General features: G+C 41.5%; 1 protein-coding gene across 3 annotated transcripts; it reads right to left on the bottom strand.

Moving 5' to 3' along the window:
• Positions 1-6,424: 6,424 nt before the first annotated feature.
• Positions 6,425-13,216, bottom strand: LOC129187800 (TRAF3-interacting protein 1-like). 3 transcript variants are annotated; one of them, XM_054787502.1, is made up of 12 exons: positions 12,963-13,216; positions 12,700-12,768; positions 12,463-12,624; positions 12,180-12,296; positions 10,593-11,007; positions 10,012-10,087; positions 8,846-8,938; positions 8,514-8,643; positions 8,414-8,450; positions 8,226-8,293; positions 6,930-7,147; positions 6,425-6,724 (listed from the first exon to the last, which is right to left on the bottom strand). In XM_054787502.1, the coding sequence occupies exons 1-12, from the start codon at positions 13,083-13,085 to the stop codon at positions 6,562-6,564; spliced, it is 1,671 nt and encodes a 556-aa protein (XP_054643477.1). In that variant the 5' UTR covers positions 13,086-13,216; the 3' UTR covers positions 6,425-6,561. The 3 variants fall into 3 exon arrangements, with proteins under 3 accessions (XP_054643477.1, XP_054643479.1, XP_054643478.1); XM_054787504.1 differs by lacking the exon at positions 10,593-11,007 and having other exon boundaries at positions 12,453-12,624; XM_054787503.1 differs by lacking the exon at positions 12,963-13,216 and having other exon boundaries at positions 12,453-12,624; positions 12,700-12,758.
• Between the last annotated feature and the right edge of the window lie 114 nt (positions 13,217-13,330).

Here is a 13,330-nt window from a genome sequence, read left to right as displayed (position 1 = left end):
TGATGCCCAGCATGACTTTTGAGGTGTCTGGGAGGGAGGTTTCTACACAGCCACACTATCTGACATCCGTTACATACAGTCAGTAAAGTATTTTCAATGAAGTTTTGACGGGGTGCATCTTTTTAGACCTTACGGTACTGATTGATCAGCTTCAAAAATCCACTGACCAATTGCATGTGAGTTAAGCCATTCCAAGTGATGCTACTCCACCAATCAAATCTGTGCATCGGCGCTAAACATTGCGACTGTAAATACGACAGAGGCAGATGAGAGAGGAGAGAACCCACAGAAGGAGTGAGACAGACAGGGAAAGAAGATATAAAAGGAGTGACAGATGCGGATAAAGACGACAGCGAGACGAGCGACAGTTACGAGGAAAGAAGAGGTACACGTTGAATATATTTCTGTATTTGAGTCTTTTCTGCTCCTACCAAATAACATTATTTTGGTTTTATTTAAGTTCGATGATAGTCTGGTTTTTATCAAACCACCTTTTTAATTAATTCATTTCCACTACGATTATTTTTTATTAACTCCTGTATGTTCATGTCATTTGCAAATAATGTAGAAAATAAACCGCTTTGGTTCTGATATTGACCCCTGAGGTATGCCGCCAACTCTTATCTAGACATGCAGATGTATCTCAACCTCACAGACTGCTTCCTGTTCGTTTAGTCGCTTTTCACCCGGTTGAAAACCACAACCAAACCAAACCATACCATACCAAGATTGCTCTTCATCTGTATTGTGAGTATGGAAGAAGCTGCCGCCTAACTAAAAAATAGTTAGTGCTGAGGAATGCACTAGAAATAACGTAGCTTGCACTCAGATGGGTGTTCTTTTGATGGGACAGACATTCATAATGAAGTGCACTGGCAAGTCGCTGAAATAGGATTCAGAAAATGCTTTTGAAGACAGCAGGAAATGTTAAACTATACATGAAATACAGTGTAGTTGAAAGCCTAATAGGTAATGACGAGCATGGAAATGACCACAGACGCTCTTCTTTGATATTTTTATACATATTAAACAAGACCTCTACAGATGTGTGTGTGTGTGTGTGTGTGTCAGAGAGAGAGAAGAAAGTGTCACAAGGAGACCTAGATGGAGCTTATCTGTAAACTCAGGCCTTCCTTTGTCACGGCAGCACCTCTCTGATGAAGACACTTCGCACCTGACAGAATAATTAGAATAGAAGGAGGAAAAGTTGACATTTGCATTGTGACCTTTGCGATTTACGCAGGGAAAATTGTTCTGCACTTCCCCTCCACAACGCATTATAATATCATTCCGCCCTTGTGTTTGTCTGCATGCGTGAGTCCGCATTTAAGCGTGTTTAAAGGGCGCAGGTGCACATAATTGCGCTCTATGCATTCAGACAATGTGAGGGAAGAATGAAGGAATACATTTATAGCACATTACTCAGCCATCTCTTCATTAATGAACTGTTTTCCAGCAAGCCGCCTGTGTTTGAATAGCTAAATTGTCAAAACAGTGTGCAAACCTCCACTAATAGCCAAGTGTCCTTGTCACTGACAGGACCCTGCCAAAGTCAATTTGAAAATCCATTTACTGTGTGTGTGTGTGTGTGTGTGTGTGTGTGTGTTAAGTCTGTAAGGAAAGAACATTTTAGAAGATCATCTGTAGTGTGGCCTAATATTTCTGCATAAAAAGGATGTTAATTCCTTTAGTCGTAGTGTAGTGGTTGCCAATGCCCATCACCTCCTTTGGGTTAAAACTAAAGGATTAACTGGAAGGAAGATACACTTTAGGAATCCATTTATTGTGCGTAGACAGTGTCATCTTTACTTTGTTTAATTCCGACTATCCAAGCTAGAGATAACGAGTTAATTAGTGAGCTTTGCAAGATGCCAACAGGGTGGATTTCAGATTAGACAGGTAGGCTGCCGCACGTTTTAAACCATAACGTTTAGCTAAGCTAATATTTACCTTACAGATAAGCAATACATGTTGACCATCTCATCTAATTCTGCACAGACTGCAAATACGCTCACTGTTTATAATGCACCCATTTCAACCGGGTGTGGTCTTATTTTAAAAAACACACATTCAATCCATTTTTATGTAGTTAAAATTGGGTGGTCAGTGAATTTGCATATCGAGTTGTAAACTGACAGACTGTCCTTCAGAGTGTGCATGCATGCAGTCTCAAAAAGTCCTTTGTTCAAGGTTATTTTATATATTTTTTAGACTTTTTTTTTGTCAGATACCTGCTTGCAGAATTTCTCAGAGATGGCACCAAAGAGCTGTAACTGGGTTGCTTCGGGCAAGGTGGTCCAAACCTTTTCCATTTTTAGGGCCACTTTGATATTTGACATGCGCAAAACAAATTGTCAATATTTCGGGCAACTAAAATGCCTTTTTGAGGGATTTAACAAGCTCGAAACTTACCTAATGTTGCGAGCATGCATGTCCTGGCAAACGTGGAACGGATAGTAGCCGGAGAGTGATAAATACCTGCCAGGGAATCTGGTCGATGAGAGAGCTGATGACTGTAAGACACACGGGTTGTCGGCCATTTGGGTTTGCTGGGTCCATTTTGAGGAGATTTGGCCCATTTCCATTTTTTCTTTGCTTTCTGTGTAAATTTGAAATGCAGGCCATTTGTCACATTCTGTGGTGTTGCTTTGCTGTTGCCTGCCTTGTCTTGCAGCGCACCGCTGGCCGGCAGGGGTGGAGCTGTCAGCGCACACCTGTTGCCAATTACCTCATCCGGTTCTAAAGCATGGCAGAAGCAACTCGTCGTTGCCAGATTGTACGTCCATGTTCACCTGCTCTCTGCTCTGCCTGGCCTTGTGGTGTGTCGTGTGTTGCTAGGTGTTTAGCTTTTTGCCTTTGTGCATCCTTGCCTCGTGCTTGACTGGTTCAGCAGTGTTTTTGAGTTAGTGCCACAGCTCGTTCTTTATGCTGATTTGCTTTTCCAGCAGCGCTTTCCTTTTTGCTGGAATTGGATTTTTTCCTTGCCAACCATTCTTCCTGGCAAGTGTTTTTTGTCTATCTTTGGGTTTTGTTGTCACTTTTTTTGGACTCTTTTGCTCTGCCTTCGTTGTATGTATTTTTACCTCCTCGTGAGGACACCTTTTGTTTTAAAGATCTTTTTGTTGTACTTCGACTGTGTCTCCTCGGCTTTTGGATCCAAACCCTCGCTATCGCCAGTACTGACACCATTTTTTATTTTATCTGCAGATCATGGGGCCGATAAAACAAGATTCTGGCCGTATTTTGGACACCGGCGGCTTAGAAGGTGCTAGGCGTTGGCTGCGAGAGCGCTCATGTGGAAAAAAAATCAACCAAACCTGCACAAATAAACAGATAAAGAGAGATTTCCGTATCAAAATGTGAGCACAGACCACCTTCAGTGATCAAATACCACAAAGGCCTCCAAATGTCAAACCACAGTGCTGCATAATATACAGTGGATCCCCCACACATTTGCATTTCAGCGTTCTTAGTCCTGCAAATTCACTGATTTTTGGTAAAAAAAAAAAAAAAATCTCAAATAGGCTGCACAAGAAAACACATCTTATTTACACAAACTCAAAAATGACAAATATGTGCTAATACGGGTCATACAAGTGCCACTGTTTAAAAAAAAAAACACCACAATCTTTACATAGTCTTCACTGCTTACGTTTTTTCATCAAGCGCTGAGATTTCGCACTTTGTTTGGCGGCCCTTGAACGCACCAGTTGTTGTGAGATGCAAAAATGAAACATACGAGTCAGCCTCGAGAGGGTGCCATCACTTTAAATGGCAGACTACGGTGATTTACGGCTATAAAAAATCTCTTCTGTCATACCTTTGGACAACTGACGCTCCAGACCTCCTAGCAACTTAATGCTCTTGTCATGTACTTATGTATAAAACAAAGAAAAGCAAATATTGCAAGAATGCTGACTCACCATTGGTAGCATTCTGGAGTTGGTTTTCCAGGGGAGAGTGACAGGCATGTATCATCCATTTTGAGTTTTCATTTGCTACTCGCCACTGCAGCCAAGTAATTGGACGGGAAGGGTAACAAGATCTTCAATGCAATAGTAGAAAGTTCTAAATAAGTTGAATCCAACGAGCTTCTGGCACAAGTGGTTTGGTGCAATACCACACCTGGAAGGCTGGCCTACTTTGACACAGAGGTGCAGTCAGAGTAAAATGAATTGATTGTATATTATTATGAAATAAAATAAACAGCAACCGCTCGCCCCTCCTCAGCGCGGCCTATGGGAATGCGGATGCATGAAAACATGTTTTTGTCATTGTTTTTTTGTTCGTTTTGTGCATTTAAAGGGATGACACCCTCCACACCCCCGCGGAATGTAATGACATCCACTGACTGTCATGACTGACACCGTTATGTACACACAATGTCTATTAGCGTTATATTTGTATTGCGGCTTGCAGTAGTGTTGGACTTCCCTGAATCACACAGAGAGCTGATGGATAAGAGTGTAACATTTTTAAAGGTTTGTGTCATTCGGATCATTCTTTTTGCATACCTTGCAAATCCATTTACTTCAATTCGAAGCTGTTTATTTGGGCCGGTTTCATGTCTTGTTTCTGCATAAGAGTAACGGCAAACAAAGACATGAAATGCTAAAAAGGAGTTTGGATAAAGTGCCTCACTCAGCGAGCCATGAAGCAGCAGCAATGTGCCAGATAGACAACTGTGAGAGGAAAAACAAGACATTTTTTATTAAACCCAGAGCCAGAGAAAGTAGGGGAAATATGGAAAATCCAGCTGGCGTACTAGAAAGGTTGGGGAGCTTCAAATAAAAAATATGCTGCAAAGTTTGAATAATTAAGAGCGAGATGAATGAAACTTTCTGACCCATATAAAATGCGCTGTTTTTCAGATTTTACCCAAGCAAAATATAAGCATCTTATTATTTTCGATGAGATGGAGAAAATATTGTATTATATTTATTTTTAATATATTTACAATCTCTGCTTCATCTTCGGGTAGAAAGGAACGCCACAAGAATGTTGACCAAAGCAGAGTCTAGGTCATTTATAAAACAAATCTTTTTTGTCATCTAATTTATCTGTATAAGGCAACGCCTTTTATTTACTTTAAAGTCGTATTTTGTTCGACTTTTTTATTTGATTGACGAGCGCATTCTGAACAGACAGTATGTTGCGCTGATAAACTGCCTCACAATGCGATCAGTCTTACTTGCACCTTAAATGCTTTCAATATATTAATCCGTTATATCATTTAAATAACAAAATCATACATAAATGAAAACCATCGAGCCAGCATGGGTAAGGTTTGATGATATTGGCATTGCTGTAATTGGCACACAGGATTTATACAAGATCTGTGTTATACAGCCACCTAGTGGCTTGAACTGTGCCGCTGTTAAAATGTTTTAATCAATTGTGACAACAAATGAATGTAAAACTTTTGTTCAAACAATCCATCCATTAATTTTCTATGCCGCTTAATCCTCACTAGGGTCGCTGGGGTATGCTGGAGCCTATCCCAGCTGACATTGGGCTAGAAGCGGGGTACATCCTGGACTGGTTGCCAGCCAATCGCAGGGCACATATAGACAAACAACCATTCACACTCACATTCATACCTATGGACAATTTAGAGTCGCCAATTCACCTAATATACGTGTTTTTGGAATGTGGGAAATATGAAAATATGTTATGGTGGACCTGGGTATATACAAATACTACTACAACCATAATAGGAATTTTAAAAGCTGTACGACAAAGTTGACATTTGGCCGTAAAAGGGCCTTTAAAGGTTAATTTTAATTGAATAATATTCCAGCCCACATATTGACCTTTTTAAATCAAATTGAAAATGTTGTCAAAGCAATTATATTATCAGGAAGTACTGTGGTACCTTGGTTTTCATTATTAATTCATTTCAAAAAGTCCCGAGTTTATCGCGGTTAATGGGTTCCAGACCCGACCGCGGTAAGTGAATTTCCGCAAAGTTGGATTCAATGTTAATAAATAGAATATTTTCGTAGTTACAGCACAGAAAACCTGTTTGTGACTGTCTATACGTTTGTTTGTTTTTTACCATTGTTAGAGCCCTGTAGACATGAAAGAACATCCCTAAAGTCACATTTACACTCCTATTAGTCTTTGTTTACATCACACCGCTAATGTGCAGGATCACTGCAGGGACACAAGAGGCAGCCGCGGCTACATAGCATGCTAGCGAGCTAACTAGTTAGCCTCCAATTTATTAATTCTAAACACAAGACAGGGTTTCAAATGCAGTGCCAAAAACTTACGACTTCCACACAGAATAGGAGGATAACTTCTTTTCACTCCATCATGTCGGACATGCAGCATGACGGTAATGTCATGCAAAGCCATGTCTCATCAATTGATTACTAGTGCATTGTGGCCAGAACTCTACATATAATTTATATTTCAATATTTTTTGACTAATAATGGGCCATAGTCATCCACAAAACAGTGATCATTTAGTATTTAATACATTTTTGAAAAAACGCGCTAAGCGTGAGGTGGCGGTATTTGAACCGCGATGTAGCGATGGATGACTGTATGTACTTTTCAGGTTTTGGAGGAGATAATTGCAGCCAACTTCTTCTGGATCTTCTCCTCATTCATCAGTATGTTGCACCTCATGGTACAAATTTTGTCCTGGTAATCTTTGATCATTTGGTCGAGCTCACCCAGTTCTGTTTTAAGAGGCTCCACCGCCTGGTCTGTTGCTCTGCAAAAGAATTGAACACACGCAAAATGCACCAACGAAAATGAATGCTGTGATTACAGTAGAGCCTCCAACTGAGAGACTTTAGTACTACAATTCGTATTTACAGTGCAGCAATCATAGCATGTGAATGAACCATCGTTCTGGCCCTGCAAAGTCATGAGGGGACACAGCATCTTCAGTGCATCTTGACATAGGTCACTCTCACCTCTGCTCCTGCAACAAAGCCTGTGCATGTTCCTTGTTCTCTTTCCGCCAGCTTTGCAGTTCTGCTTGCATTGCATCTATATCCTCCTGGACATAGTCCATGAGCTTGCCCAAAGGCAGTGCACTCTGACACACCGACTGGATGGATGCACGAAGACGCTCTATCTCCCGCATGACCAGATCCTGCTCTTTCTTCCAGGCTTCTTCTGACACCATTTTCTGAATATACGAGAAGATAATTCAATGGCTAAGGTCAAACTCACACTTTGATAAACGTACACAAGCAATCAACAAGATCAACAATCAATTCTGTTCTTTTATTGAGCAAATGCTGTCCATTTCTAAGACACTCTACGCCAATTTTTTAAAAATTATTTGGGTCATTCAAAATGCATTGATCAAGGCCAGAGCATATTTAGCTCCAGACATATTGATGTGTATCTAGCTTGTCAGGGTATTAGACCTTCAACAGCACAGTTTTGGGTCCCATTGAGGCATAATTACACCTCTACACACCATTTGTTGACATCGTTTTTGTGATAATAACCAGTGCTGCACAGCACATTTCAGAACCCTCTTAGTGATGTCTGATAGGATTCATTGATAGTCCTGCCACTGCCTCTGTCACACCTTAAAGCTCCCATTATGCAAAATGTAATAACAGTAATGTGCGACTACAGCCTGTTTTTGACCACCAAATGTGAGAAAAATGTCATATCATCTCTCTCGTGTCTTTGGGTCCACTGAGAGACGAGACACTCAAAAGCTGGATTTTTGAAGTTCTGTGGGGTTTATGACATCATAAACATTTTATGATATCCTTCACGTCCTCAAGGACATTATACCGCCTCTGACCTGCACCTTGCTAGATGAGCCCAACCCATGTATAAGCCCACCACTTCATAGGCAACAGATTTGTTAAAAAAAAAAAAAAAAAGAGGCGTCACTACACATTTTAAAATAAAGCCTGGAGCCCTGCCAACTGTTTGTCAGTCAGCTACAGCAGGGATTCTCAGACTGGAGTCTGGGGACCACCGGGGTCAGCCGAGCCATAGGTTGGGGGTCTGCAAAAATGTATGACGTATGGTTAAAAAGTGCTGTTACATTTTTTTTTTACACCTTCAGATTCAGTCTGTTAATGCAGAGCATTTTCAGTCTAGCAGCTTCTCACAGCCTTTTTGACACACACACACTCACATAGAACAATCACGAGCTGCGCAACAGTTACATATAACTAAAGGAAAACTACTGGCACCTTTAAATGTGGTAAAACACAAAATAAATGAGGTGTGCGTACCTCTTTAGATTTAATGGAGGACAATTCGTAGTCTTTTTTTGTCTCCAGAATCTTTTTTACAAGTCCACCTACAGTAAGAGAAACATGAATTAGAAAAGTGAGAGCTTGTTTTCCTGAAACAGCAAGTTGTCATTCTTTGGCTTTTTGAATGTATAGAAACTACAAGGAAAAAGAAAATATGACTGTACCATGTTTCTCTTCAACATTAAGGTCATGCGCCGATTCCTGCAGAGGAAACGCATGTTAAATGTTTATCTTTCTCATGTGTACATTGCTTTCTTTACTTACAAATGGCCTCTCAGGAGCATCTGCAGGCTCGGGGGCCGCCTCTGCCACAAGAAACTGCTCATCTTCATTGTCATCATCATCAGACAGCTTCTTTCCATCTATGATGACTGATGACTTGGCACTAGAAAGCCTACAAAACAAGAAATATGTTGTAAACGTAAAACGTAGTCCCAGAGTTGAATAGAGGGCAACTGGACTTCTTTTTGGTTGTCAAAATCTCACATTAGCAGCTATTTCCCATTGTTGCGTCCATATTTTGTCTGTTTAGGATTAGCATGACCTGGATGATCTACACAGACAATTCTTACACAAATAAGTTGTAGTGAGGTTACCTCTCAGATGGCACACCATCAGTGAAACTCTCCTGTGTCTTGACTCGAGGGGGAGCAGGACGAGCACTGCTGGGCCGCGCCGTTTGCTTGTCACTATTCAAGAAAAGGAGCATCAATTGAGGTAAAATAAGATGGCAAAGTAACCGCAAATAGGGTTGTAAAGCTGTGGCTCACTTAGCCTGATGTCTGTTATTGCGATAGCCAATTATTGGTACAAAAAACAAACACATTATCTGACTCTAAAACAGCTACAAACACTGCTTTGCAATCACCCATTTCAAAGCCATACAAACATTCTGATTCATGATAAAAATTGTCTGAATCAAAATTTTTATGTTCGTTTTTAACCAAGTACAGTGGAGCCTTGGTTAGCGTCTTTAATCTGTTCCAGAAGGTCCGACTCAAACTGAAACGTACTCTAATGAAATCAAGTTTCCTCATAAGAAGTCATGCAAATCCAATTAATCGGTTCCAGACACCCCACAAGTGTTAACACAAAACTACTAAAATAGGTCTACAATTGCAGTTTGCCATGCAGAAAACAATTCCAAATGCATATAAATGACGAATGAAAGGGATAAATGAACATTTAACGTCACTTTTACTTTGGATGAAGACTTGACTGGCTATGACGCAGTGGCGAGGGACGAGCAGCAGAGATCGACAACGTGTTATCACCTTCTTTATCAAAGTGCTGGCACTTGCAACTTTCTTTGTCTCCATTGTGGGTTATTTTGCAGCCGTGATCAATAAGAAAAGCAGAGACTTGGGGCGTAACTGTTGTCAGTTAGCAAAAAGCTACAGCGTCATCCATTGATGGCCGATGATAAAGGTACCATTGTACTGCTAAATGTGGTTGGAACCAGTCTGGTTCAGCCATCCCCGCGTTCCGGCTGGGCCCGAACCAGGGTCAACTCAATGTCCAGCGCAACTCAGCTGGCATTCGTTGCTCACCTACCTCTAACTCTCATCCGGGTCACGGCACAAATGTAACCTGCCTGGTCCAGTCAGCCCGTGGCTCAAACCCGTAAGGACACGTGGCTGGCTAGACCAGGTGGGTTTCATGGTTACTTTTCCGAATCCTCCTTTGCTGTTCCTTTTATTCTCAAGACAATTCCACAAAATGTTTACAAAGTGACAAACGATTCAGTACTCTCACTACAGACCTGGAGGCCATTTCAGATGAAAATGAGGAAGCTACAGTATCTCCACCTTCCTTGGAGAGAGGTTTCTGTGCAGCATCTGTGAAAGAAGAATGAGTCAGAGCAAGCCTCTCAGGTGACGCTTCATTAGATACACTTGCCTCCCCCACATGCAGAAACCCGCAGTAAACACCCCAGCATAAAGTAGTGCAGTCGTAGTTGCCAAACTGAGAATTATTTGTATAGGCAACACTTCTCAAATATTGAATAATGATTTATCATTGTCTAAAAGTTGGGATTGCGCCAGGTTTTCGACGAAGGAGTAGGAGCACCCAGTTATTAGAGTATGGCGTCAGCGAGACCAATACCCATCTTCAATATCAGAGTCATCTGTCAAGAAAAGAGACATTTTGGTTTCCATTTCGATAAAACTACAGAAATCATAACAAAGTTAAAAAAAAAAAAAACACTTGAAGGTTTAACTGCTTCCATTGCCAGCAATCCTAATGAGTCATTTCCTTCACCTCTAAGAGAAGAAATGACTGTAGAGAAAAACTTCAAATGAGATTATTACATATATTTTATGAAGGGAATGTAAAATATACCCCCTAAAGTGTGCTTCTTGCTTTGGTCATTGGCAGATGAGGACTGAGATAGACTTGATGGACAAGTGGGCTGTGAGGAAGAACACTTTGACCTTTCACTGGCTGTGTTTGGAACCTTCTCTTTTTCATTGTCTTTCGCCTTGATGTTTTCCCTTTCTTGATCTTTTGCCTGCTCTTTTTCCCTGCCCCTTGCTTTTCCTTGTCCGTTGTCTTTCTCTGTGTCTCCCTGCCGGTCACAGGCCTTGTCTTGGTCACAGTTTTTAGGCTGGTCCTGTTCGCGGCGGTGGTTCTTGCCAGAATGCTCCCTGTCATGGCGGTGATCTCTGTCACCCTCTCTACGTTGCCTTTCCTGCTCTCTGTGCTGTTCTGGGTCCTTCTCTTCCTTGCACTCGCTTTGCTCAATTTTCTTCTTCTCCTGGAATAGTTCATACCAACATATATTAATGAAAAGCAAACCAAAACCTTTCAAGTAGGCTGCATACCAAGGAGTGTAACATGTGTTTTTTCAATCACTGACAGAGACAGTAATTTGATTCATTATAAAAGTTCATAAGTGAAGTAAAAACATCACGTATCCAGCAGATGCAGCAACGTACAACAGATCACAGTTGCCAAGCAACAGTAACAAGGATTAAATAAACCCAACTGTCACAAACCCCAAAGGAAAGATTGACCAGTCATGGAAACAAGGCTTTTTGAATGGGAAACTTGGGTCTGATGGTGCGGCCCTGGATAGAGAGCTGGCGGGAATGGGAAGTCTGACAGACACTAAGGAAATAACTCCAAACAGCTCCAGAAGAATCATAAAACAATCTTATTTATTCCAGTCAGTTTCCCAATCTAACCACTCATCTTGAGTCTGAAATACTCCGGTACCAGGGGCAACGCGGCTATATTGCTGAAGTAATAATTATTGCTACTGAATGTCACTGTGCCTATGCTATACATCTACAAAACACCACGAACCTCAGCTAAGACCTCAGCAAAACCAATTCCAGGAAAAACCACAGGCGTTTAAATGGGCAACCACTCCAAGACCAGCCTGTGAATATTCTCATTTATCCAGGTCATTGTATTCTCAGAGTACGGAATCGATTGAAACTGGACTGTTCCGGTTGCTACGGAAGACGTTTCGCCTCTCATCCGAGCAGGCTTCACCAGTTCAGGCTCAATGACTAGGTAGGACAGCTCTATTCTGACTAAATAGGACAGCTCTAGTCTGAGGGTTTCACATGTGGACATGTGGGAGGAAACCGGAGTACCCGGAGACAACCCATGCACAGGGAGAACATGCAAACTCCGCATAGAGATGCCCAGCGGAGATTTAAACCCAGATCTTCCAGGTCTCCTGACTGTGTGGCCAACATCCTAACCACTAGGCCACCGTGCGGCCTTTTTCACTCTTTTGTGGTGCAAAAACAACAGCCGTTGAGATATAATGGAGTGGGACTTTTGTCAGCCCACGACCTTCGTCTGCACTCCAAGACTCCATCATTACTCTATCCTTGTTTTTGTCCATTATCTGGTATCACAGTATTAAGTCGTAGTATTAAGTTGTTGCACATCTGTCCAACATGTGACACTGACCTCTCTTTCCAGGTGAAGTTCGCATCTCTCCAGATTCTCCTTGAATGTGATGTCTTTGGCTATCATGTCTAACCTTTCTCCTGCAAGAACTCTCTTCACTGCGTCCCTGCTGGACATCTGCGGATAAAGTTAAGAATTTCTTTGACAGCAACAGCCAGTATGTTTTTCGTCCACTACATGATACACATTTTACATGAAGGTTTAAAAAAAAGTTAGCCATTCCAGTAACTATGAAGGGTCAACAGGGCTTCACTGAGCGGCTACTGCCACTACCTGGACAAACCTTGCTGAGACAGCACTTGGCAACAACTTGAAGCAGCTCATTGGTCTTCTCAGGCTCATGACCAGCAACAATGTGTGCTGGTTTTACTGCAAGGGGCTCCCCGGTCACCAGCGCAACGACATCTATTGCTTTCTGAAGAAATGCCATCTTCATTTCTTTGTCCTGTGAAAAGAATTGTAGACACTTTTACGTTTGTGCGGACGTTCATGTTACAGAGCAAACACATTTGGACCTTACCTTGATACACTCTGACCTCAATTCATTGTCTTTGTACAATCCTTTCATGAAACCAGTGGTCCTGATTACCTGAGGGTGTTGAGGAAAACAAATCACATTAAAATCAGTCTACTTCACGTGTTAAATGTTCTACTATCTTCATCACGAGATGGTTTATTTGTTTCAGACATGCTTAATTACATTGAGGAACGTCATGTGTTTGTAATGTTTACAAATCTTTTTCACTCCCTCACTCAATTAACTAGCTATATTTAATTTCTCACCTCAGAAAATATGTCGTGCAGGTATCGAAATGGAGGCTTGCTGAGCAGTTTCTCGGTTAGAAGTGGTTTCTTTATCACCTTTCCGAGCGAGCTTTGTGTCCGTTTCACAATTACACCGTTCATGGTGGACGTTTGTGTCCACACCGGGATGATTAAACGTCGAGAAGTATTAACAAAATCAACTTTTTGAAACTATTTTGTAAAGAATATAAAGCACAAACTACCAAGTACACTGGGGAGCTGCGCTTGGACTTTATGACGTCATCGATTGCAAGTGACGTCACACTGCACGGACATTGCGGGCATTATGCAGTGATCGTCACTGACATTAACAACCTCATGTAGGCTAAAATGGCTAAAGAGGCTCA

Source organism: Dunckerocampus dactyliophorus, chromosome 9 (genome assembly GCF_027744805.1).
Source record: "Dunckerocampus dactyliophorus isolate RoL2022-P2 chromosome 9, RoL_Ddac_1.1, whole genome shotgun sequence".
NCBI classification, from domain to species: domain Eukaryota; kingdom Metazoa; phylum Chordata; class Actinopteri; order Syngnathiformes; family Syngnathidae; genus Dunckerocampus; species Dunckerocampus dactyliophorus.
This window is presented reverse-complemented; position numbering and strand designations above follow the sequence as displayed.